The sequence below is a fragment of the Saimiri boliviensis genome, chromosome 3 (genome assembly GCF_048565385.1).
Source record: "Saimiri boliviensis isolate mSaiBol1 chromosome 3, mSaiBol1.pri, whole genome shotgun sequence".
NCBI lineage: Eukaryota > Metazoa > Chordata > Mammalia > Primates > Cebidae > Saimiri > Saimiri boliviensis.
In genome coordinates, this window is record NC_133451.1 from 142,194,158 (window position 1) to 142,219,822 (window position 25,665).

The window sequence follows — 25,665 nt, forward strand, 5'->3', positions numbered from 1 at the left end:
GCAGAAAAGCATGGAGAGAGACGTGTTTGCAGAGGAGGCAGCATCGGAGCTACCCTATGGGAAAATATCTAGCTGGAATACAAGGTACCAGTGAAGAACACAGATCTTGGTCAAGGGACACATTTTCTCTCTTAAAATTTAGAGAATGCAGGTTCTCTAGCTAATTTTATGCTTACAACATGATTCTTGGAGTACATGAGAAAAGTGTGTTTTTATTTGCTTGATGATGCAGTAAAAGGGAAATAGGCTCATCACATACAGAATTTGGTAGGTAATTTGACTAAGTTGGGGAATAGCACGTGCATACTACAGCTAATGTCTTCTGCCTTGACTATAAATAAAGAATCCCTTTGACAAATCATCATCATCATCATCATCACCACCCCACCACCCCTACCATCATCATTTTAATTTGAATATATCATATTAATCTGATTTGAAGTTAATTGAAGAGTAAAGGCCCTTGTCGAATCAAATCATAACAACAAGCATTACTGAACATGTACTATGCTTGGGGTATTTAATCTGTAAGTTGTGACAATTTATTTTTAAGACACAAATTGCTGTGGTGATTTGATATGTCAAGAAGCTACTTTTGTTAAAGCTGCCCCAGAAGGATGGATCCCAGTTGCACAAGATGTCAAAAGCTGTGTGAACATTGAGATAACTGGCTCTCTGTGGATGTCTCTGGTTTCCACATTGTTCAGATCTTCTGCCAGAGCAACATATTGAGAGTTTTGACTTTTCATTGCAAAAATATTCCTGGTAATTTCATGCATAAATAGGATTTGTTTATTTTTCATTGTTGTCCTCAATAAGGGGTGGTTGCTTAGGGTAGACAGATTTAGTAATCAACAGAGTTACTGGATTCTGTCACTGTTGTTTTCACAGATCTGCTTTGTGCCACGTGCTAAGTGGAGACGTGATTTACGTGGCGTATGATCGATAGCGTCAACTCTCTGCTATGCACATCAAAAGCATCTGTGGCAAGCTATTGGACTCTACCTCTTGCTTCTTTTCATGGCCACCATTCTAATCATCTTTACTCCATCTCTCTCATACATATATTTCCCCACATTCTTGTTTCTGTGTAAGAGGAGAGGTACAGTGAAATATGGAAGTATCTGGGTGTACATAGGGCAGGGCTGTTTTCCTGAAGCTACATGGTGCCAAGCCTTGGCTCATGCACAAATGTCACTTTTAGGGCTTCCACTTTATTCAAAATTATAACCCATCTCCCTATAGACAACCTCTGTGGCATACATATAATCTCATGCATCATTAAATAATAAAATTATTAAATTCTATACTTCTCATCAATTTTGTCATCTAGTAATCAGGGGTTATTTTTGGTCCCCTACATGGAGACAATGTTTTAACTGTTTTGCCATTCTAACAAATGTAAGTGTCCTGTATACAGATTAATTTACTTGGCCAAGTTTTTGTTCTTGAAAATTTAAGGTATCAGATAATGTAATTTCTTGACAAATTAAATCCATCAGCAGTATGGGTTATAAGCTTGGGTGTATGAAAAAGTCTACCAACTCCTTTCCCTTTCTCCTTCCTGCTTTTGTCAATCTTCTACTGCAATTAGTAATATTATCTTTTTTTTGAACAACTGGAAATCAGACTTATCCCTTGATAATCTTAGAAATAGCTTTTCTTCACACACTACCATTTGCAAGGCCATTGTGTTTGAAAACCAAGAAAGCAATTGGCACTCATTGGCTTGCCTTGGTTCCTTCTGCTTTGCATTTTACTTTCTTAGATTGCTGACTTTCTTTTATCATCAGGTTGTGTGTGTGTATATGTGTGTGTGTGAGTGTGTGTGTGTGTGTGTGTGTGTGTGTGACAAGGGCTAGAGGAGCTTCTTTTCATCTTTTGGGTTATTTCTATTTGATGCAACATATATAATTCTAGGCCTAACTCATTTTTCAAACTAGGATCTCTAAGTGCTTCAGCAGCAGCAATTCGGTGACTATATTCAGTCTCTCTGAGAATGTTATGTAGGGCAAAGAATGTTCCTTGCGGGTAGTGATAGCATTTTGACAGAGCTGAGCCATGCATGTTGGGAATTAGTAGGAAGGAAGTAAACTATGACTAGAGTGTGGAGGGCCTTGACTGCTAAACATGGGGGACGAGGGGGACAGATAGGAGCTCCTGGGTGCTTTTGTAGAAGCAGTAGCACTTGACAGATAGAAGCAAAATCCAGGATTTTTTGTGGGGAAGAAGCTCTGAAGATATGGAGATCAATTAAGAAATTAAGAAATTTCTGACAATTCAGTTGTGGAATGACCCCACCCCACCTTCTGTGCCACAGGCCATCCAGAGCCACCAAGCACCAGCTACACGGGTTACTGACATCAGAAACAGGCCAGCTGTTTGACAGCTGTTGCATTACTTTTCAGTTGTGTTTTACATCACATTGATCTATGAAACCTTTAAGTACAATCTTTTTCAAAGTGAGAGAAAGGAAATAAAACGTAAATAGGAAGAATATCATGCCTTCTTTTTCTTACAACATTATTGCAGTCTAATCAGCAATTCTAGCTTGCCTCAGATATTAATGTAATCTTTAAATAGTCTACTTCCACTTATGCTGACTCTGATATGACTCAAAGCAATGTTGTCTGTCTGGAGACACCTTAGAATGGAGCATAACAGCAACTGAGAGTGGATGATGAGAAATTTCTTAGTGGGTACAATGTATGTTATTCTGGTGATGGATACACTAAAAGCCCTGACTTCCCCACTATGCAATATATGCCTGTAACAAAACTACACTTGCACCCCCCCAAATTTATACAAATTAAAAAATAAAAGCAATTAATATAATTGGTAAACACAAAAATATGTGTGGTTCAAAACTCATCTTTCTTCGATATTTTCAACTTCGATAAATAGTTGAAAGTATTGAGCATATTCGATACTTTCAACCATTTATTCTTCTTTCAACCTAATGCTCCTAATACTGAGGGAAATAATGAAGGCTCATGCATCTCTTTAATTGAATATTCTCCAATTGTGTGCATTATTTTCATAGCTACATAAATGTAATGTTAAAGTGAGATAGACAACTGCTACCTTGCCCTGCAATATAGAAGTAGTGAACTTGACATGGTTAGAGGAATCTACAGGTTTGATATATGAAAGACGCCAAAGCACCAAAATTTTACTATGGGAGGCAGCTATGGGGAAAAGGGATGGGGGCCTGTAACTCAGATTGCTTGGAAGGATCTCTTGACTGTCCTGGTTAGAAGTCAGAAGAATAGCAACATGTATGGTCTCCTGACCCACAGAAGAGGATGACAGGAAGATGTGGAGATCACTCCTAAATACTGTGAAGGTTTTTAGCACACTTCGATGCTTTTTTGTTTTTTTCTCTAGAAAAAGATGGAAATAACTAAAGAGTATTTTTTTTTAGCCCAAAGGTTTACTTTCTAAAATTAATGATGGTTAAATGACTCATTGCACAAGTTTTAGAAAAATAGGAATTACACAAATGTACTCCCTTGATGTAAAAATACCAAATGGTCTACATTATTTAGAACTACAGTAAGGTATACAAAGTATTGGATTCCCAGGAGGGGAGAACCATATATTCAAATAAGAATGTGTTAATTTTTATTCATTGCTAGGTGAATGTAAAAGTTTTATTTGTATTTTTACCAAATTTGGAGACATTCCAGATGATCTGACTTAAAGCGTTGCCATGGAATAGAAATGAAGCTTATCTGGTGATTGGCAGTAGCACCTCAAAGAGATAAGCGGGTATCCTTCCTAGTAATTGTGGGTATTGATTTGCTAAGAAGCTGCTTAATCTACATAGTGTGCTTCAGGGTGAACAGCAGCAGGGAGTTACTAATTCAGAGATGGTTGATCATTTTCTTGAGCTATGATGGGTTGGTTCACTAGTTGATAAGCATGAATAATCAATGTTTGATACTACACACTGTGATAGCTGAAGAGTTAAAATTTGAATTTTCCAATTTATCATTAAAGAGAAATGTCAGGAGAAAGTCAAGTGGTTGTGTGCACATAGTATTTCATAAAAAGAAAACTTTTTAAAAGAAAAAATTAAAGTTATGTAGCATATGCTAAACATTTTAAATCAATTATGCATTTTCAATTTTGAATAATAGTTTGGTTCTAAACTCCTATTTTAAGCTCTAATAGAAAACACATGTATTTATGCTATCCTGTGGAAAGAGATGATAATTTTTTGATTATTTGTTCTCTAATCTCTCCAATGTTGGAAACAGTGTATTGGTGTAATTTTGGGAAGATTTATTTGTAATGTCGAAATTGTAACCATTGTTTTCATCTATATTGTTATTCCACCGATTTTTTCTGCTAGGGTAATATAATTTAACCACAGCTTAAGTGTACTTATTGGAAACTGAGAGATTATTGTTTTACTTAAAATGTGTTGTATCTTTGATTGACAAAACTTGCCATTTAAAGTAATATTTCAGAATATTATCTCTTAGAATAGTTGCTTTCTATGCAGAATACATAGAAGAGAAAAACAAGACTGAGGAAAATACTTTTCCTGGGTTTAGCATAAACACGTTTCATAAAATCTGGCATAGATCAGGCCATTTCATTTGAATTTTAGTACATTTGAATTCTTGCAGCAATTTTTCCCTCACAAGTAGACCAAATAAGGAATATCTAATTCCTTTGGCTTTAGTTTGTTTTGGGACTAAGTAGTCTCTGATAGTTTGGATGTTTTCCCCCTCCAAATCCCATGTTGAAATGTAATCCCCCACATTGGAGGTAGGAACTGGTGGGAGGTGTCTGGGTCATGGGGGTCACAGATCTCTCATGAATGGCTTGGTGCTGTCCTTGCGTTAGTGAGTGATTCTCGAGATATCTGGTTGTTTGAAAGTGTAGTGCCTTGCCCCTTTCTCTCTTGCTCCTGCTCTTGGCATGTTATGTGCCTGCACTCCTTCCCTTTCTGCCATGATTGGAAGCTTCCTGAGGCCCTCACCAGAAGCAGATGCTGGAGCCATGCACTTGCCCCCTGCAGAACCGGGAGCCAATCATCAAATCTCTTTTCCTTATAAATTACCCAGCTTTTTTTTTTTTTTTTTTTTTTAACTAGCAATGTAAAAATGGCCTAGTACAGTCTGCAAACAAGGTGATCACAGACTGGTTAGTTATATTCCTTTCTCACTGAGCACTGACTTTGTTGTGTTTGTCTTTGGTTCCTTACTGCTGAGCTCAGGGGTGGGCACACAGTGGGTGCTCGATAAATGCAGACTGAAGAAATGAAGAAGAATGAGGAAAGCAGTTTTAAATGGTTTTAGTTAGTAATGTTGCTCAGCAAGGTCAACACCAGCCTGCTATCATGTGGACCCCATTATCTCTAAGTCACACAAATCACTGAGAAAAGCCAGGATGTCCTTTTTCTTTAATCATTAATCTAGATAGTTAAAATAAAATCATTATCATTCATTTCTGGCTGGACTATAGATATCTGGCTTCAGAACAGCATCATATTCAACAGGTAACTAAACCTAAGGATATGTTTATTTCAAGTATTTTCTGGGTTCATTAGCTCTTACCCTGGAAATCACATTTCGTAAAAATCCAGGGATCTTGCCAAGACTGCCTGCCCAACCAGCAAGCTCAGGGCTGGCATGGGAATCCAAGTCATGAAACTCCATGATTTTGAACTTCATCTCTGAAGTACTATTTTGTTACAATTAAGGTGGAAACTAAGTGTAACATCGGACAGATAATAAAATTTTAAAATCTTAAAACTAGTAGTTTGAAGATAGCAGAAATAGCTCTCAGTAAAAACACAGATAAAATTCCAAAAGTCAGAAAAGTCTGCAACAACTCTCCATGTGGAATCAGAGCATGGATTTAAACCTGAAAATATATTTGTGGTTACTTCCTACCTTAAATACATTGATAGGGAGATCAATGACCACATAGATAAGGTCTCCAAGGGCAAGGCTGGCTATCAGTGCGTTGGGGCCATTCCTCATACATTTGTTCTGGTAAATGATCCTGAGCAGAGTTGCATTCCCCACCATTCCCACGATGAAAATAGTACAAGATATCACAGTGTTAATGTATTTGAAAGCTGAAGTAATTTTAGTCTGCTGTGGGCAATAGTTGTGCATTGAGCCATTGCTGGGTAGGACCAAATTAGTTGGTTGATGAGTGGTAACCAGGAAGCTGAGTGCTGTGCCACGAAAAGTGGTGAAATCATCCACATGATTGCTTAGATTTGTGCTGTATCTGTCGGGATTATCACTGATTACACATCCAACCAGTGCCAGCCAAAAGGATGCCCTGAAGCAAAGGGTTTCCATCTTAGGCAGATTTGAGGAAATATCTCTTATTGTACTTGTGCTGCTTTTACACCTTCACTTTTTTTTTCACCTGAAACAAAAGGAAAAATAATTTTTGTTATAAAATCTGGTTGCCAAGAAGATCATGGTCAATGATTATTTATTGATTCAATTAAAATGCAGGATATATTTGGTGATTAGGTAAGATACATGTATAGCAGGTTACCCTATGGCAGAGCAAAATCAGAAAAAAAAACAAAGCTCTATTAGGGCAAGATCTATCTTCTCTATGTAAGTCTCCATCTCCATTTCCATCTCCATCCCCATCTCCATCTCCATCTCCATCTCCATCACCATCACCTCCATCACCTCCATCTCCATCACCTCCATCACCTCCATCATCTCCATCATCTCAATCTCCATCACCTCCACATCCATCTCCATCATCTCCATCGTCTCCATCATCTCCATCATCTCCATCACCTCCATCATCTCCATCACCTCCATCACCTCCATCATCTCCATTATCTCCATTTCCATAATCTCCATCATCTCTGTCTCCATTTCCATCTCTGTCTCCATCTCCATCTCTCTATCTCTATCTCTATTTCTATCTCTATATCTGTCTCTATCTTCATCTCTAGCTCTGTCTCCATCTCCCTATCTCTCTCACTTTCTCTCTCTCATTCATCTCTCTCCATAGCTATACTTTTATCTACATCATAATATGGATGAGGCTAGGTCAATTTTTCCTTCAAGTAGTAGTTACTTCTTTCTCTACCTTCAGGCTGATAACAGGCTGAATCACAAAAATCTTCAAGAGTTGGGATACAAACATTTTTTAATGTAAGAGAAAAGGCATTATATGCTGAGTAAAGGAGACAGAGTATTGAGGCATAAAATAAAATTACCAAATGTAAAAATTGAATCTTCTAAAATGTTTGCTGTCTTGCATATGGTAAATAATGAACATAGGAATAAAGTGCAGCACAGGTAGCCATCTAAAGTGCTGCGAGATGTTAATCAGAACTCTGATTAACACCATTAGTGCATCTAACAATTTTAATTTCAAGTAAAAATTAAAGAATTGATAAAAACAAAATATTTGTTTTGGGAACCTTGATGTTTAATATATAAAATCTACATTTTCTACAGGAGTTTTTTTTTTTTTCTTTTTTGTTTCTCAGAAATTATCACAGTATGGTATTTGTCGATGAATGAAATGGGAATAATGAACTTTCCCAGGCTAGTTATAGTATTTGGTTTTCCAAGGGACATCTGTCCCCATACTGTCTTTTAACCATCCTATATAGCTACATTTATTATATGTCAGTCACTGTGTTCAATACTCTATGTGCACGATGCCCTGTAATCCATACAATGGTCCTGTGACATAGATCCATGGTTCCATTTTGAAGAAAAGGAAACAGAGGCCCAGGAAGGTGAAGCAGCTTGTCAAGGCCACAGGTGGTAGGTGACAGTGCTGTGATTCTAAGGCAGGTCAGTCCAACTCTGAACCAGAGCTGTTAACCACTAAACCATCCTGTCTGTTATTCTCATGCTTTATCTGTACCTAAAATAATTTAAATAAGTCTCCAGAGTTAAGATGAAGCAATAGACTCAGGAGGATGGTTAGACATTTTCAAAGACCATCTGCTGTGGTTATTTATTTATTTATTTATTTTTAAGTCAATTGCAGAAAGCTAGTTGTCCTTCCTGTCCAGGAAATTTAGGAGACCTTTAATCCTTAAAGAAAAGTCATTGAGAAAATGAGGGAGGTTGGGGTAATGAAATAATCAAAGACAATTAAAAATAGCCCATCCTATTTCAATATTTTATATATTTCCTTTTCTGTAGGCTTTTATGAATCTTCAAATGAAGACATAATCCGATTTATGCAATGGTGTGTGTATGTGTCTGTGATGTATATATTGAGGTCATAATTTAATCTTAAAAAAAATTGAGTCCTGGCTGGGTGTGGTGGCTCATGCCGATAATCATAGCACTTTAGGAGGCCAAAGCATGAAGATCGCTTGAGCCCAGGAGTAACTGGGCAACTTAGTGAGACTCCGTCTTTACAAAAAATAAAAAAGATTAGATGCTCATAGTCCCAGCTACTTGGGAGGCTGAGGTGGGAGAATTGCTTGAGCCCAGGAGGTTAAGGCTGCAGTGAGCTATGATCGAGTCATGGCACTTCATTCTGAGTAGCAGAGTGACACCCTGTCTCACAAAAAAAAAAAAAAGTTAAAAAAATTGAGTCCTTTTTCTGAGTCTATTCAAGTTTGGTATTAACCACTTTTAGGAATTTTGACAATTATCTCGGGAAATCAGTGAAGCTTAGGTTTGGCCAATACGAGGATAGAATAAGATTTATTCAAGTTATATAGAAAGTATATTTATTCAAGTTATACAGAAAGGTTAAATATAAAGTTCAAGTATTGCACACTTTTGCCTTCCCCAGACATTTCCTCACCAAATCTGAAATAAAAATAGTATTTATACATAGTAACTTATTATATATGTATCTGTTATCTGCCTTGAGCTTTATGACTCTAGGAAGGCAGGAGCAATATCTCCATTTTACTCACAAGGAAACCAGAGTCTTGAAGAGCAGTATCTCCATTTTACTCACAAGGAAACTGGAAGTCTTGAAGGTTTCAAAGCCAAGAAATGGCAGGACATGTAACTTTGCTTATAGGACTTGACTAACTCTGATTAAATGAGAAAAAATATCAATGTTTCAATGCTAGAGGCATGCCATGTAACTGCCAGCTCTGACTAGACTTAATTATAAACAATTTGCAGTTTTTTCCTGCTTCTTACAGTTTGGAGTGAGTATCTGGCTGAATATTGATAGACCTATGAAATGCCACCATTTCCATTCCAAAGTGAAGACCAGGACTCCAAGAGAAAAGCTTCTTGTCATCCACCTCTTTGGATCGGAGATGGGGGGAGAAGAAATACTTTCATATCTGTTGCTGTTGAGTCAGCTAACATCTACCAGCTTCCCAACTGAAAGGGAACCTTCAATAACAGCTTTCTTAAAAATGAGAGAGAAAATGCCTTTTCTGGAAATGGAATGGCTCTCCGCTGGTTGCAGTCAACTGGGAACTGACCTGTGAACTGACCTGGCTATGGTGGGTACTGCTCTACTCGTCAGAGGACCGGTGGTGCTTGGACCGTTAGCATGCCGGTCTGCTCCATTAGCTGATTATGGAAGGGGGTAAGGCCAACACTGTGGATTCTTTTTTCTTTTTTTAAGACAGAGTCTCACTCTTGTCACCCAGGCTGGACTGCAGTGGCACAATCTCAGCTCACGGCAACCCTCCTGGGTTCAAGCATTTCTCCTGCCTCAGCCTCCTGAGTAGCTGGAATTACAGGCACCCACCACCATACCTGGCTAATTTTTGTATTTTTAGTAGGGACGGCGTTTCACCACGTTGGCCAGGCTGGTCTCGATCTCCTGACCTCAGGCGATCCATCAGCCTAGGCCTCCCAAAGTGTTGGGATTACAGGCATGAGCCCCATGCCTGCCCAACGCTGTGGGTTCTAAAGGCATGAGCCAGCTATTGTTAAAACCTCCTTCCTTCCTCCTCCAACAATGAAACCACCACAGAAATTACTTCTGATGACTTCTCTGTCAGCTCTCCACACGTTAAGCTGCAAAACTAAGGGATACCTGGCAAAGGCATGTGAATGCCTTATTATCATTGGGTGAAAAGTACAAAACCAGATGAAAGAAGCCCATCAACTGCAGGTTCTTCCAAGGTGGGGCTGTAGCTCATTTCCAAGAATCTGAGTCAGGCTGTGCTTTGAATCATCAGTCATCATCAGTCATAGCACTAGTGAAGCATCTCAGGTTCAGAACTGAAGGGCATGGTCTATAGATTCAGCACTCTTCCTATTTGGGGTCTGAGAGTTTGGGGAGTACAAAAACTATGATTAAGAAAGAGGACCTAATCCTTATGAGTGCACTTTAACCATTTAACATATGAGACCCTCAGAGTCAAAGTCCACCTGTAATTGGTAATTTGGAAATTCCGACCTTATCAAAATGGCATGAGTTTAGAGCATTTAATTTTCACGAAATGACTGCCAAGGTGTTTCTCAATTAGCTAACACAGAGACAGCTCCAGGTGGAGGAAAAAAACAAGTAAACTAGGAACTTGTTACAAGTTTTCTGTGGTTTTGCTCTCCGGTTAAGGAATGAGCAACTCTCCTTAGAGACAACGCCTGACTTCAGTATGCCTCCCGCCCCCAACTCTATCAGGGGAAAGCCATTAGGATGTTGTAAACAGAGGGTGATTATCTAGAAGCAGCCCTTGTTTTCTGCACGTGAGAAGCAACAAGTGTCCTTTAAAGGCGAGCACAGAACAAAATGCCCAGACCTCCACAGGCTGGTTTCCAAAACCAGCTACACTGGGGGTTTCCCCAAACACCTCAGTCCCTCATGCCGAGTGCCCTTGGCTACCCTTGGCATATCCAGACCCCGACGTGGGGGAGGAAAAGCAAGCGAGTGAGAAAAGGCTGTGGAGCTAACTTCACAACCAGGCTCTGGAGCAAGCCACAGAGCTTCATGTTTCTCAAAGTTCTTGCATGCCTGGGGAAACGGGGACACCCAGAGAAAACTATTGGGCTTCCTCTTCCTAAAAATCCGAATCCTTAACCCTACACTTGGGGAGGTGAAGTTCCCCAAACCCTACATGCTCCTGGAGCGCACCCCTCAGGGAAGGCGCCTGCCTCCCCGCGCGCCCTTGGGCAGGTGGGTGCCAGTCCCTGCTGCGGCGGGTCGCCCAAGCTGCAGGGCGGTCGAGCCAGAACGTTCCCCGCTCTCGACCAAGGGGCCCAGTTAGCGTCTCCGCCATCCCCGTACCCGCCCCAGTCCCAGTCCCAGCCCCCGATAGGAAGGACTTGCACCTACCGTGGAGCTCGGCGGCCGCAGACAACTGCCGGGTCAGCGCGGCGCCTGGGCCAGAGGAAGCCGGAGCCGGCGAGGGTGGGTGGCGCGGAGGGTGGCTGGTGTCCCGGGCTCCGTCCGGCGCGGCGGCGGCTTAGGCTGCACAGCGACCCCGGCTTCAGAAAACTTCCTGGGCACTGTTTCTCCAGGGGAGGTCTCGCTGAGTCCCCAGTCCCCGGCGACGACCGGGTGGGATGAATGAAGCCTCTCCACCTCCTCTCCGCAATCGCCAGGACAGCTGGATGACTGTACACGCGCGCGAGGGCTCACAAGAAAAAGAAAACTCCGGAGGAACACGCCTCCAGTCTTTCCTCCCGTCTCCTCCCAAAGCTCCAGACCTTCCACTCCACTCTAGGACCGCAAGAGAGTCCTAACCTTCCAGCTGTCCTGGGACGCAGCCACTAAAAAGCACAAAGCTGCTGCCCCCTTCCAGGCCCTGAAGGGCAAGAGTCTTTTTAACTATTTCCTTCCCGAAAGAAGAGATAGGGGGATGTAGAGGAGAGAGGGTAGAGTTTAACAGACAAGACTCAGAATTCCGAAAGGCCTTGCAGAGGAACCCCTCCTCTTAATGCAGGCAGATTTGCTCTGTGATGAACAACTGGACACAGAGCCACGGCCCAAGAGTGGTTTCTTCTCCGTGTTCCCTGCCCCCTTTGCTTGGCTTGCGTGCTCCCCCGTACGCTTAGAGACAGTTGAGGAGCTGAAGTGGACAGCAGTTTACTGGATCAGGTGGTTTGCTTCTATCTTGTCCCTTGTAGCCAGCGTCTCAAGGCTCCAGCCCTCCAGCCCAGGGCAAAGAAGGCGCCTCAGGAGAGTCTATGGAGGGTTCTAGTGTGTGGGTCCGTGAAACCTCAAGAAATTCAATCAGTGAGAAAACAGACCTTATAGTGGGTCTCGACATCTTTATCATGGCAGAGACTTTATCCTAAATTGGGGGTGGGAGAGGAGATGAGGGACAAAGACCACTGCCTGTGACAGGTGAGTGAAAACTGGGGGCTCCTCAGGGAAGGTCTGCCTTGGAGTCCTTCAGTGCACTGCTAGAGTCAGCATATTGTAGAAATGTGAGGTTGGAGCACAGGTCACTTTATATCCCATACTGTTTGGGTTATCTGTTGCAGCCAAACAAATCACTATAAAACGTAGTGGCTTAAAACAACAACACTCATTTACTCTGCTTATCAGTCGGCAGGTTGGGCAGAGCTTGTCTGGGACAGCTCGTTTTTGCTCCAGGTAGCGGGGGCTGGAAGATCCCCTTCCAAGATAGTTCACTTGCTTGGTGTTGAGTGTTAGTTTTTCTCCGTGTGTGTTTCTCCACAAAGACTTGTGGAGACTTGTGGTTTGGTCTTCCTCACAGCATGGTGGCAAGGATCCAAGAGTGAATGTCCCCAGAGACAGAAAGTGGAAGCTGCCACTTTCTTAAGGGCTGGGCCTAGAAACTGGCACTCTGTCATTTCTGCTCCATTCTATTAGTCAAGCAGTCGCAGATCCCAGATTGAAGGTGAGGTTATATAGAGCCCAACTCTCAATGTAAGGAAGTGTCAAAGAATTTAGGGACTGTTTTGTAAAACCATCAAAGAGATCTACAGAACACCACCATTGAAAGAATCCTTCAGTGCATGTAACAGTCATCTAGTAGGATTAGACTAGGTATTACCCTGTGTATTAATCTTACAGGTTCTCTATGAGGGAGAATCAGCCAACCAGAATAACTAATAGCTTTTAAAAGTGGCATCGTTTACATTAAAAAAAAGGTGACCCTTTGGGCATGTGGCTTGGCAAGCTGACAATATTTTTGGGAAAGAAATGTTATTGCTTCCTCCCAGAAGATGCAGTTCACATCTTGGCCTGTGAAACATGTGCTGGATTTCAGCCCTTACTCACTCTGTGGCCAGACACATTTGGACAGTACATCCCCTGCATATCTGAATGTGTCAGTCTGTCCAGTCTTTGTTAGAGCACACCCATCAGATCCTACCTCTTGGGACAGCTGATCGCACTGTGGTGTAGGACTAGTTACTAAAAATTTTTCCTTCACACCTATTAGGATGGCTATGATAGTAAAACAAAAGCAAAAACAGCAAAGAACAAGTGTTGGCAAGAATGTTGAGAAGTTGGAATCCTTGTGCATTGCCAGTGGGAATGTAAAAAATAGTGTAGCAGCTGTGGAAAGCAGCATGGCAGCCCTCCAAAAATTAAACATAAGATTACTATATGATCCAGCAATTCCACCTTTGGGTATTTACCTAAATAATTGAAAACAGAGACTCAAACAGATATTTATACACCTATGTTCATAGCAGCATTATTCACAAAAGCCAAAAGGTGAAAACTAGCCAAAAGTTGGAAAGAATCCAAATATCCATCAACGGAAGAATGGATAAACACAATGTGGTATAAACATGTATGTATATGTATATAAATATATGTACATGCAATGGAACATTATTCAGCTTTAAAAAAGAATGAAATTCTGATACATGCTACCTCATGGATGAACTTTGAAGATATTATGTGAGCCAGTTACAAAAGAAAAAGATATTTTATGATCCCACTTAGATGAGGTATCAGAATAGTTAAATTCATAGATACAGAAGGTAGAATAGTGATTACCAGGGGCTTGGAGGTGGCGAGGGGAGAATGGGGACTTACTGTTTCATATGTTTCAGAGATGTAGTTTGGGATGATGAAAAAGTTCCAGTGATGGATGGTGGTGATGGTTGCACAACAATGTGAATTACTTAACGCCAATGAACTGTACACTTTGAAATGGTTAAAATGGTAAATTTGTATTACATATCTTTTACCATCAAAATAAATTCCTTCTGACATCAAAATGAAATCTGCCTCTATACATTACCTGTTGATCTGCCCTCTAAATTCATGACTTTACTACCTCTTTTAGGATATTTAAATATAAATAAGTGAATTATCAGCATAAACCTGCCTTTATAAAAGAGTAAGATTGCCTCATTCTTGATGAGAACAACATAAATGTCCTTTGGCTGTTGGAGATTTATATCCTCATTTTCTCAGCTTTACTTGGGGAAAATGACTTCAGTGGACTTGAACCAGTTTTTAGTCAAGTTAGCTTTACCTCCAGTTACTCCTCTCCCCATAGATAATACTTTATATACTTGCCATAACTCTGTATTCCATCCCGTGTACTTCCAAAGAACATATAATTCGTGTATTTGACTATTTTTCAACTTGACTTCCAAGGTTATTTCTTTCCCTTGGAAAGTGGATTGGATGAAGATTTGCAGGTCTTCTGGGTTTTGGGGAAACTATCCTGATCACACTTGACTTCTGGTTCAAGCAGCTCACTAAATGAAGGATTACTGTAGTGACATTCTCTTGGCATCATGTAAGTATCATATTGATTTCATGAACAATAATTGCTGAATATTAAGAAGTGCTCAATATAGCACTTAAAAACCATTTTCATGTGTCTTTGGGGCAAATGTTCCTCTGAATTTAAGTTTCTTGATTCAAATTTGCAAATCCATTTTACAGTTGCTAACTCCCAAGAGTTAGCAAACTTGAAATGGAATAGTGGTTTTGAGTCTTACAGTATTTGCTAGAGATGCTGTGTTCATGGTTAAGCTCTCTGGAAGAAATAAAACATGAAGGTTTCAGAGAAGAACCACAGAGATAAAGAAAGGCTAGAAAGTGGCTGGGCACAGTGGCTCATGCCTGTAATCTCAACACTTTGCGAGGCCGAGGTGGGCGGATCACGAGGTCAAGAGATCGAGACCATCCTGGCCAACATGGTGAAACCCCATCTCTGCTAAAAATACAAAAATTAGTGTGGTGGCACATTCCTGTAGTCGCAGCTACTCGGGAGGCTGAGGCAGGAGAATTGCTTGAACCGGGGAGGCGGAGGTTGTAGTGAGCCAAGATCAAGCCACTGCACTCCAGCCTGGTCACAGCCTATCTCAAAAACAAAAAAACAAATAACAAAAAAAGAAAGGCTAGGAAGAAGCTGGTTGTGAGGGCAAAGGCAGAGAAATGTATGTCAGAGACCTGAAACTATCACTGCAGCCTTCACACTGGTTAGTGCTGTGGCCAAGACTATTGGCAGCAAGCATCACTTGCCTGGAGCTGCAAAGACAAACCCTGTTAGTTGAAGATCCATTTTTAATTAAAACTGATGACAGGCAATTTGTTTTCAAAGTAAGCACAGTCACGTGCGACATAACATTTTGGTCAATGGCAGAGCACACGTGGTTCCATAGGATTATAATACCTAAGTTACAAGAGATTTGAGAAATATGTTTTTATAAAAAGAAGAAAAGATTATATTTTTTTAAAAAATCATACCTTTTCTATGTTTATATATGTTTGGATACACAAATACCATTGTGTTACAACTGCTTACAGTATTTAACACAGTAACTTGCTGTACAGGTCTGTAGCCTATGAGTAATAGGCTATATCACACAGCTTAGATGTGTAGCAGGCTCTATCATCTAGGCTTGTGTACGTATACTCTATTATGTTCACACAACAATGAAACCACAATTCTCAGAACATATTCCCATCATTAAGACACATGACTGTACTCCAAAATTAATCTGTAGATGAGCTGCTGGAGATTCTAAAGTGTTTATTCATTGCAACAATGTTGCACATGGTGGTTTAATCCAGGTTATCCCATTAAAATATATTTAATATATTATGTAGCCCAAAGTTGTTTTAAATTGCTGGTGGACCCATTGGAGAGCTGAAAAATCAATCAATCTTAGCATTCCTAATGATAGGGTAACCAGATATTAAGTGTACACTGATCAAGTATTGCAACCATTTTAAAATGTTTCAGTTGAATATAATCAGGTTGTTAGCTGTAAATTCCAGTTTACAGCAAAGATAGGGAATAGATGAACAAGGTAAACAAATACCATGGAATGCAAATAAACAAATCCTGAAGTTATAATGTTACAGGGCAATTAGCCTGTCTCTTCAACAAGTCAAGCAATGAAAGGATATTTATCTTTTTCTAGATTGAAAGAGATTTAAAGGAACACAACATCCAGTTGTGGTGTTCTGGATTCGATCCTGGTTTGGCTAAACCAACTATAAAGGTCTTTTATTTTTTGGTGGAGGGGTCAGCTGAGAGTATTTGGATTTAGTCTATGTACTAGAGGCTATATTAATTGTATTAAATGTGAAAATACTATTTTGGATATACAGAAAATGGTCTTATATTTTAGAGATTCTTTGGGGGGAGATATAACTTACTTCTAACCATTAAGGGACAAATGAAAGTGACATGAGTTAAAAAAAAGTGAAAAGTACAATAAAATACAGTGATGGACAGGCATAAGACAGACATTCCCATTCCAAAGGGAGACACAAGGAGGACCACAGAACTACTCAGCTGCAAAAGTGCATGGGTTATTCTTTAAGAAAAGGGAAAAATGGCCCCAAGGTGATTCAGGGGTTATCACGGCTGCCACTCCACCCATTGACCCAGGGAGCGAGGCTGTTTCCACATCACTTTCAAAGAGTGGGATTACCTCTTGGTTTCCAGCAGGCCAGGATGGCATCTCCCAGTGCCTCGGGGGCAGGGTTTCCCCACAGAGCCACAGTGTGACACTTTCACCCCAACATGGCTGAAAGGCAGAGTATGGAACCAAAGAGGATTATTCTCCAGTCTTAAGATCTAATGGGATTTTCCCTGCTAGGTCTTGAACTTTCTTGGGAGCTATCACTCCTTTCTATCTTCTGATTTCTCCCCTTTTGGAATGAGAATATCTATCCTCTGCCTGTCCACCATTATATTTTGAAAGTATTAATTGTGTGGTTTCCTAGGCACACAGTGAGATAGAAATTTTGCATCAGCATGATTGTACCTTGAATCTCACCCATATGTGATTTGGATACTTTTTAAATGACTTTGGACCTTCCACTTTAGAGTTGATGCTGAAATGAGTTAAAACTTTGGGGCTGTTGGGGCAAAATGAATGCATCTTGCAGGTGAGAAGGACTTGAACCGTGAGGGGCCAGAGGCAGAATATTATGTTTGTATCCTCCCAAATTTATATGTTGAAGCCCAAATCACCACTGCGATGCTGTTTGGAAATAGGGCCTTTTGAAGATAATTTGCATTAGATGAGGTCGTGACAGTGGGGCCATCATGATGGGATTAGTGCCCTCATGAGAAGAGACACCAGAAAGCTTGCTTTCTCTTTCTCTGCTATGTGAGGATCCAGTGAGAAGGCAGCTTTCTGCAAATCAGGAAGAGAGCCCTGAACAGAACCAGACCCTGCTGACACCTTGATCTTGGGCTTCCAGACTCCAGAATTGTGAGAAAATAAACTTATGTTGTTTAAATTGCTGGGTATAAGGTATTTTGTTATGGCAACTGACTAAGACACCAATTTTGCATCTATTCACAAATTTATTTCAATGTTTCTGATTGCATATATGCATATGGGTTTACTGAATTTTCGTTTGAACTTTTAGTGGGAATGTTCCCTATGGCCATATTTCGTCTACAGACAGTATTGTCTTTAATTAGAGGACCTTTGCCTAATCTGGATAGTTGCCAAAACATAACAGTGGCAGTAGGATGATCCCTTTAAAATAGCAATAATAAAAAACACTGTTTTTACATTTACCATGTGCAAACATGGTGTTGAGTGCTTTGTATGTGTTATCTGTGTAATTAATACAACAGCACTACAAATTACTATTTTGACTCCCAGTTTACAAAAAAGAAAACTGAAGCCTAAAAAGGTTAAGTGACTTGCCCAAGGTTATAAACTTAGTGTTATGGTTTGAATATGTCCCCTCCAAAATTCATGTTGAAACTTAATCCCCATTATGGTGGTATTAAAAGGTGAGGTATTTTAGGAAGTGATTTGGTCATGAGGGCTCTACTTTAATGAATAGATTAATATAAAAGAGGTCAAAGTGAACTAGCCACAACCCCTTTTCGCCCCTCCATCCCTTCTGCCATGTGAGGACAGACCCTTCGTCTCCTCCAGGAAGATGCAGCAACAGGGCGTCATCTTGGACACAGAGAGGAAGCCCTCTTGTGACATGGAACCTGCTGGTCCCTTGGTCTTGGATTTCTCAGCCTCCAGAGCTGTGAGAAATAAATTTCAGTTATTTATAAATTACCTAGACTTACGTATTTTGTTATAGCAGCCAAATAGACTAAGACATTTAATAAGTAGAAGACAGGTGGAAATGTTATTTTTGGGCTGGAATGAACCTTAGCAATCATCTATACCAACTCTTTCATTTTATGGAGAGGGACAGAGTGTAAGTAGATTAAGTTTCCCAGTGGTGGCAATGGTTGCTTAGTAATTAAATTTCCTAATTCCTGGCAAGTACTCAGTCTGTTAACAAAGAATCATAGAAAGTTATTGTTTTGCCTCCAGTTGCAGTAAATTTCCCATCATGTCATATTTAATTGACTCCTACACTGCATTTGCCATTAGTCTCTTTTCCCATACCACTTACTGCTGCCACTTTGCCATCTTTTACTGTGCTCTCAGGAAACTTCAGCTGTTCATTCCATCTGCTTTAGTCCATGTTAAACCAAAGGGTGGAAATCTCATTTTCTTTCATTTTGTAGCAGTATATAGTAATTCAATGCTCTTTCGAAGCTTCAAAATCTTCCTGTTGTGATGGCAGTAAATCTTTGAGCGGCAAGCAACTTCGAAATCTACAGGCAGTCTACATTCTTTTTCTTTGGAAATAAAACGTCAAGTGGTATCTGTGGCTGGCAGAAAGGCTTTATTATAAAATTAATTGCTCCATTTCAATTAATAGAAAAGATAAGAGAGGTTTTGTCTAGACATAGAGAAAATGGAATCCAATGAAAACACTGTACATTAAGAAGATTATGTTGACACAAAAAAATAAATATAAGTGAAGGGAAAGAAAGGTCTTCAGGCAAAAAAACAAATCTAACTCTTTGATGTGTAGTTGCTGTTATTGATAGTGTCTGTGGCAGTTTAATTGATTAGAGCATGACCAGAGTGGGGTCATTCATGAGTCTGAGTCCTGCAGAGCCTATTACATTTGTCCTTGTCATTGTTCTAGAGTGAGGTTGGCACACTTTTTTTGTAAAGAACTGGATATTAAGTATTTTTGACTTAATATCATATGTCTCTGTTTCAATGACCTAACTTTTCCTTTGTAACTCAAAAGCATCAATAGGCAATATGTAAATGAATGACCATGGCTATGTTTCAAAAACACTTTATTTATACAAAAACAGGTGACTGGCTGAGTTTGATTCATGTACTGTAATTTGACAGTCCCTAATAGAGAAGACCAAATATTAGAAGGCTAGCTTGCAGATAGAAGACCATCACTAAGAAAAATTTAAAAATCATTTATAATATTCTTTGTGCTTCCTCTTGGGTGATGGTGGTGGTGGTAGTGGTAATGAATTCTTGTCTCACCAAAAAAATTATACAGATAGTGCATGTATATATTGTCACTTCAAACAATACAGAAGTATATAAAGATATTGTCTCTTAAAAAGCCTAACAAATACAGAACTATGTAAAGTAAAACACATAAGGGCTTTCTTATCACATTCTTCGATTTCACTCCCCTCCCTTCAAGTTGTCACTTTTAACCATTCAGTGCTTAATCTTCTAGTCCTTCTTCTAGTAATTTAGAAACATACATACACACATCTTTATACCTACACACCATATAAATATGCTTTTTTACTTTTTTGTTTGCTTATTTTATGTAAATGGGATATCTTAATGTAATACAGTATGTGATTTGCTTTTCTATATAACTATATATCTTAGCAATTTTTTTTATTTCACAGATACATAATTCCATAAACAGTACTTTGTATTATAGATGGGCCATAATTTGCCTAATCTGTCCCCTGCTCATTGATGTTTAGATTCTTTACAGTTTTTTCCTTTTATAAGCAGGGCTGTAATGAACAACTTTACTGTGAAAGAATATGCAGAGGTAAGTTCGTATATTATGTGTAGGTTACTCTCTAGGATTGATAGTTATGAGTGGCAGTTGCTATCTTCCAAGAAGGAATGATGGATTCACCTTAGAAAATGCTAAGCTTTAAATATGAGGTGACAGCTGTCAGGATTCGGAGGTGAGAATGAGAGCAAAACTTTGTGGTTAAAGGAAAAGAAGCCATTATGATGAGAAGCCCCTATTCCAAATAAACACTGTCTGTGACTTTAACTTTTAAAGTAATGGCGAATCTGGTCTTCTAATGTAAAAGTCCATTCAATAAGAAAAAGTTTTTTTTTTTTAATAAGTTTTTATAGCATATCACAATTAAAAGAGAACTAGAATGAAAATTAGGGAATTCAAATTCTAGTTCATTCCTATTGTTAAGTAGCTGTGTAATCTCTGGCAAGTTGCTTTGACTTTTTGAATCTCAGTTTCTTCACATGTAAGAGGAAATTGTAAGATTAAATTAACTGAAAGCATTTTCATGATTTGTAGTTGTATGGCTTATTTCTCAAGGCAGTTCTCTTATAATCATTTTAAGATCAAAGTAAATGTTTTGAATATAAAAATAGGTATTTAGGATATAAAATTGACTTTATATTTAGAAAATAAAATGCCATTGCTTATCATTGACTAGGATGTGGTGAAAGAAAAGTTTTAGGAAGATTAATTTAGCAGAAGTGTCTTATATACCTAAACAGAAATTAGAGGTAAAAAGACAAGTTGGTGAGTTATTCTAGTATGGAGCATGAGGGTAGAGGATAATGTGATGATGCATACTGCTTTGGTGGTTTGGGGTAAAGTTTAAGGTGCAAATCCTAAAGACATTTAAAATGAAGAAGATCAATGTAGCAGCTAGTTTAAGCTGTATAACAAACACCACTCCTAAAAAGTATTGGCTTAAAACAACAATGGTTTATTAGCTCATGGTTTTACGGGTGAATAATTTGGGCTAGGCTCAGCTGGTGATTTTTTGCTCATCTTGGCTGGGCTCATTCCTGCAATGGGGTTTCCTTATGTGTCTGCAATCAGCTAGCATTTGATAGCTTCACTCATCTGTCTGGCTCTTGGCTAGAGTAGGGGAGTAACTGGGCCATGTATGTTTCATCATCCAGTGGGCTAGCTTGGCTCATTCACCTGGTACCATCAGAGTTCCACAGGCAGCAAGAGAGGGCAAGCTCCAGTGTTCACGTACCCTTCTAATGTCTGCTTGCATCATATTTGCCATTATTCCATTGGCCAAAGTAAGCAACATGTTCAAGTCCAAAGACAGTATTGGAGGGCACTAACCAAGGACACAGAAAGAGAGAGGGAATTATTGCAGCCATTTTTGCAAGTGATCTAATGCAACAATTAATTTTTTTGGGGGGGGGGCAGATCGAATCTAGTGGGTATAGCAAGAAGAGTCAAAAGATGACTCTAAAATTTCCTACAGTAAGTTCAAAATAGTTCAAAATTCCTTGAGTAAATACTGTGTACCAGGTGCTGTGGTAGGTATACAAATATGAAAAAGAAGAGTAAGCCTTGACCCTATTCTAAAGAAGCATAGATTCTAATGGAGGAAAGATGTGTAAACTGCTTAAAAACCAATTACTAAATGTTGGCATAGAATTGTCTGCTAGATAGGAGGTGAGAAAATATTTTCTGTAAAGGACTGCCTAGTAAGTATTTTTGTCTGTATATTATCTAGTCTTTGTCAAAACTACTGTACTCTGCTGTGATAGCACAAAAGGAGCCATAGAGAATATGTAAAAAAAAGGCTGGGTAAGAAAAATTGACAGCAAAGGAAGTTTGAAAGGAAACCAGATTTGGAAGGAGTGCAAGAGGAGTTTACGTGGGAAGGAGAAAAGTTTGAAAACATTAGAGTGGAGGTGGCTGATACCTAACGGCATATGATGCTGTAGGCCCTGGTCCAGATTTTTGAAATATGAGAGTGCAATAATTAGTAACTGCAGCCATGAGTTGGATAAATTCAATCTGAACAAGAAATGGTCAAAGAGACCAGGACAAATCTCATACAAGGCATACAGTTAGAATAAGCAATGACTGGAAGCTTATAAAAAGAGACAGAAATGTCAGGGAGAGAGTCAGGGAAGAGCAACGTCTGGGACATTAATAAAGAGTAGAGTCTCAGGAATGGATGAGTGGCCAGGAGAGGGCAAAAGTCATGAAGAGTGAGGACAGGCCATGGAGGGGGATGAAGGGTATTGTTTTAAGGTATCAAGCTTTGCCTATAGGCAAATTCTACTTCTTGACACACGTTCAAAACAACTTAGTAATTAAAAACAGTGCAAAAGACATGCATAAACATTGCTTAGCAGTGAGAATAACTCTCTTTGCTAAATTTGTTTATTTATTTTAGTGCATAATAAATGGACAATTATAGTTATATAAATTTATGGGATACAAAGTGATATCATTTATGAATGCAATGTGAAAGAATAAAATCAAGCTAGTTAGTGTATCTATCACCTCAAATACTTAACATTTTTATGGTGAGAACATTTGAAATGTAGTCTGTTAGCAATTTTGAAATATACAATACTCTATTATTAACCATATTCATTCACCATGCAGTTCTAAAGAACTCAAAAAATCTCCATATTCCTCCTATTTAACTAAGGTTTTGTACAAATTGACTGTCATCATTCCATTTCCCCTATCCCCTAGCCTCTGTAATCACCATTCTACTCTCTGCTTCAATTGTTTTAGAGTCCACATATGCTAGGTACTCTTTTTTTCTGTGCCTGACTTATTTCGCTTAGCATAATGTTCTCATTCCATCCATGTTGTTGCAAATGATAAAATTTCTTTCTTTCTTTCTTTTTTTTTTTTTTGAGGCAGAGTCTTGCTCTGTAGTACAGGATGGATGGAGTGCAGTGGCCTGATCTTGGCTCACTGCAACCTCTGCCTCCCAGGTTCAAGTGATTCTTGTGCCTCAGCCTCCCGAGTAACTGGGATTACAGGTGCCCACCACCATGCTTGACAAATTTTTGTAACTTTTAGTAGAGATGGGGTTTCACCATGTTGGCCAGGCTGGTCTGGAACTCCTGACCTTAAGCGATCTGCCTGTCTCAGCCTCCCAAAGTGCTGGGATTACAGGTGTGAGCCACCATGCCTGGCTATTTTATTTGTAAAAGTTGAATAATATTTTTTTATGTTTATATACCACATCTTCTTTATTCATTTATGTGTTTATGGACCCTTTGATTGGTTCCATTATTTGGCTATTGTGAATAGTGCTGCAATGAACATGGGAATGCAAACATCTCTTTGACAAACTGATTTCAAATCTTTGGGTAAATACCCAGAAGTAGGGATTGCTAGGTCATATGGCAATTCTATTTTTAGTTTTTCTATTTGTGGAAGAAAAATCAACATCATCTATTGTTAGCATGTGCTATATTAGGCCTTTTCAAGACTTCTTGGTAACTTCTGGAAAAGAAACTGTCTTAGGAAGCAATTCTAATTATATTTTTATATGGAGGTGAAAAAGAAAGCAATAAAGTTGAGATGTAAAGTTTGAAGCGGTGTTTTTTTTCCTAATTTCTAATTTATATTTTTAAAATTTGAAGATTTTCCATTATCTTAACTGAATTTTGAGTATAAATAGTAATTAATTGCCAGGCATGATGGCTCGTGTCTGTAATCCCAGAACTTTGGGAGCCCAGTAGTTGGAGACTAGCCCGGAAAACATAGAGAGGCCCTGTCTCTATAAAAAATTTAAAAAACTAGCTGGGTGTGGTGGCATGTACATGTGGTTCCAGCTACTGGAGAGGCTGAGGAGGAATGTTTGCTTAAGCTTAGGTGTTTGAGGCTGCAGTGAGCCATGATTATACCACTTCACTCAAGCCTGGCTGAAAGAGCAAGATTCTGTCTCAAAAAAATAAAAAAAATTTAAAAAATTTTAGAAAAGCAATAATTGACACTTTCAGCTCTTAATGTAATTTTAAGTAATGTAAGTTTAAATAATGTCTAATGCAGAGTGTGTTCTGTAGGAAAGACTTAAAGTTTTTTTGAACATTGTCAACCAAGGCTTTAAGACTACAGTTCTGGAATAGATGGGTTTCGTGCTGTAGAGAATTTTGAGTCAAGATTTCAGAATTCTGTTCTTATTGTACCATCTGTGGCAATCCAGCCATCTTCCATGGACACCGAGTATTCTTCTCAGGTATTCTTTTTTATCTTTCAGTTGGAAGTCTTAGAGGTAGCCTTGCTTAAAGGATGATGGATAGATTTGATGCTATCTCAAGGACGTTTGTCTACAGCTTTCTGACTGAATATATTTGGGAGGATGTCTGTATTAGTATGCTAAGGCTGCTGTAACAAAATACCAAGTACTGGGTGGCTTAAATAACAGAAATTGATTGTCTCACAGTTCTAAAACCTGGAAGTCCAAGACCAAGGTGTCAGCAAGTTTGGTTTCTTCTGAGATCTTTCTGCATGCCTTGCAGATGGTTGTCTTCTTCCTGTGTCCTCACATGGTCTCTTCTCTGTGAGCATGCAGGTCCATCCTTCGAGTGTCTGTGTCCTAACCTCCTCATCTTTGAAGGACAGAGTCATATTGGATAGGGCCATTTATGACCTCATTTTACCTCACGTACCGCTTTAAAGGCCCTATTTCCAAGTATGGTCACACTCTGAGGTACTGGGGGTTAGGAATCAAATATATATTTTTTGAAGGACAGAATTCAGCCCTTAATAATTTAATCTACACTTGTTCTCTATGGCTTGAAATGACATTTTTCAGACAATTTTGTATGTACTGCTATACTCTGGGCTCTGTAGCTTTGTTCCAACTGACTGCCTCGTGCATGGCCCTTTGGGCTTGAAAGAATTAAAAAATGTTCACAGTTTGTTTTATGTGCTTCATGAAGGTATATACTTCTGTGGAAGTACTGTAAAAGTTATAGACATTATCACATTCACCCCTAAGTACTTCATTATTTATCTCTAAAATATAAGAACATTTTCTACTTAATTTATTTGTGATTATATTCCATGTTTATTTCTTCTCAAGCTGTGAATTCAATTTTGGTATTTTCCTGAAGCATTTATTTTTTGTTCTCTCATAATCAAGTGTGCATATTATCTTCTAGGTTGGTGTTTCATCAACATTTTATAAGTCCTAAAGCATTCTGCACTGCAGTTAAATCACATTAGGAAATGCTGATATAGGTGACTCTTGAGGATGTGGTTATATTCTATTACTCATCATTTTAGTGATACTATATTTATGTTAGTCACTACAGGTAAGGTTTACTCATGCTATAGTTTGTAATTTCTGTCTGCATGAGACTTAAAAAAATCATGCCCTGAAGATACTGAAAAAGTATCATGCCTTGAAGATTCTAAAATTTTAGACATTGTTTTAAACAAAATTATTGAAGATACTTAAATTTTAAACATTGTTTTAAACAATATTCTAAACGCTTTTAT

At 39.1% G+C, this 25,665-nt stretch overlaps 2 protein-coding genes and 1 pseudogene across 2 annotated transcripts in view; 1 reads left to right on the top strand and 2 right to left on the bottom strand.

The window, feature by feature from the left end:
- The window catches only part of LOC141584064 (general transcription factor IIF subunit 2 pseudogene), a 30,017-nt pseudogene extending 24,152 nt beyond the window's left edge, over positions 1-5,865 (bottom strand).
- EDNRA (endothelin receptor type A) overlaps positions 1-11,858 on the bottom strand; it is a 61,531-nt gene extending 49,673 nt beyond the window's left edge. The window contains exons 1-2 of the mRNA XM_003927992.4: positions 11,230-11,858; positions 5,910-6,399 (exon numbers count right to left, since the gene is read on the bottom strand). Of these exons, the coding sequence (XP_003928041.1) occupies positions 5,910-6,329 (420 nt within the window). The 5' untranslated portion in view covers positions 6,330-6,399; positions 11,230-11,858. The remainder of the gene's footprint in view (positions 1-5,909; positions 6,400-11,229) is intronic.
- The window catches only part of TTC29 (tetratricopeptide repeat domain 29), a 915,079-nt gene that overhangs the window by 123,749 nt on the left and 765,665 nt on the right, over positions 1-25,665 (top strand). The window lies entirely within an intron of this gene.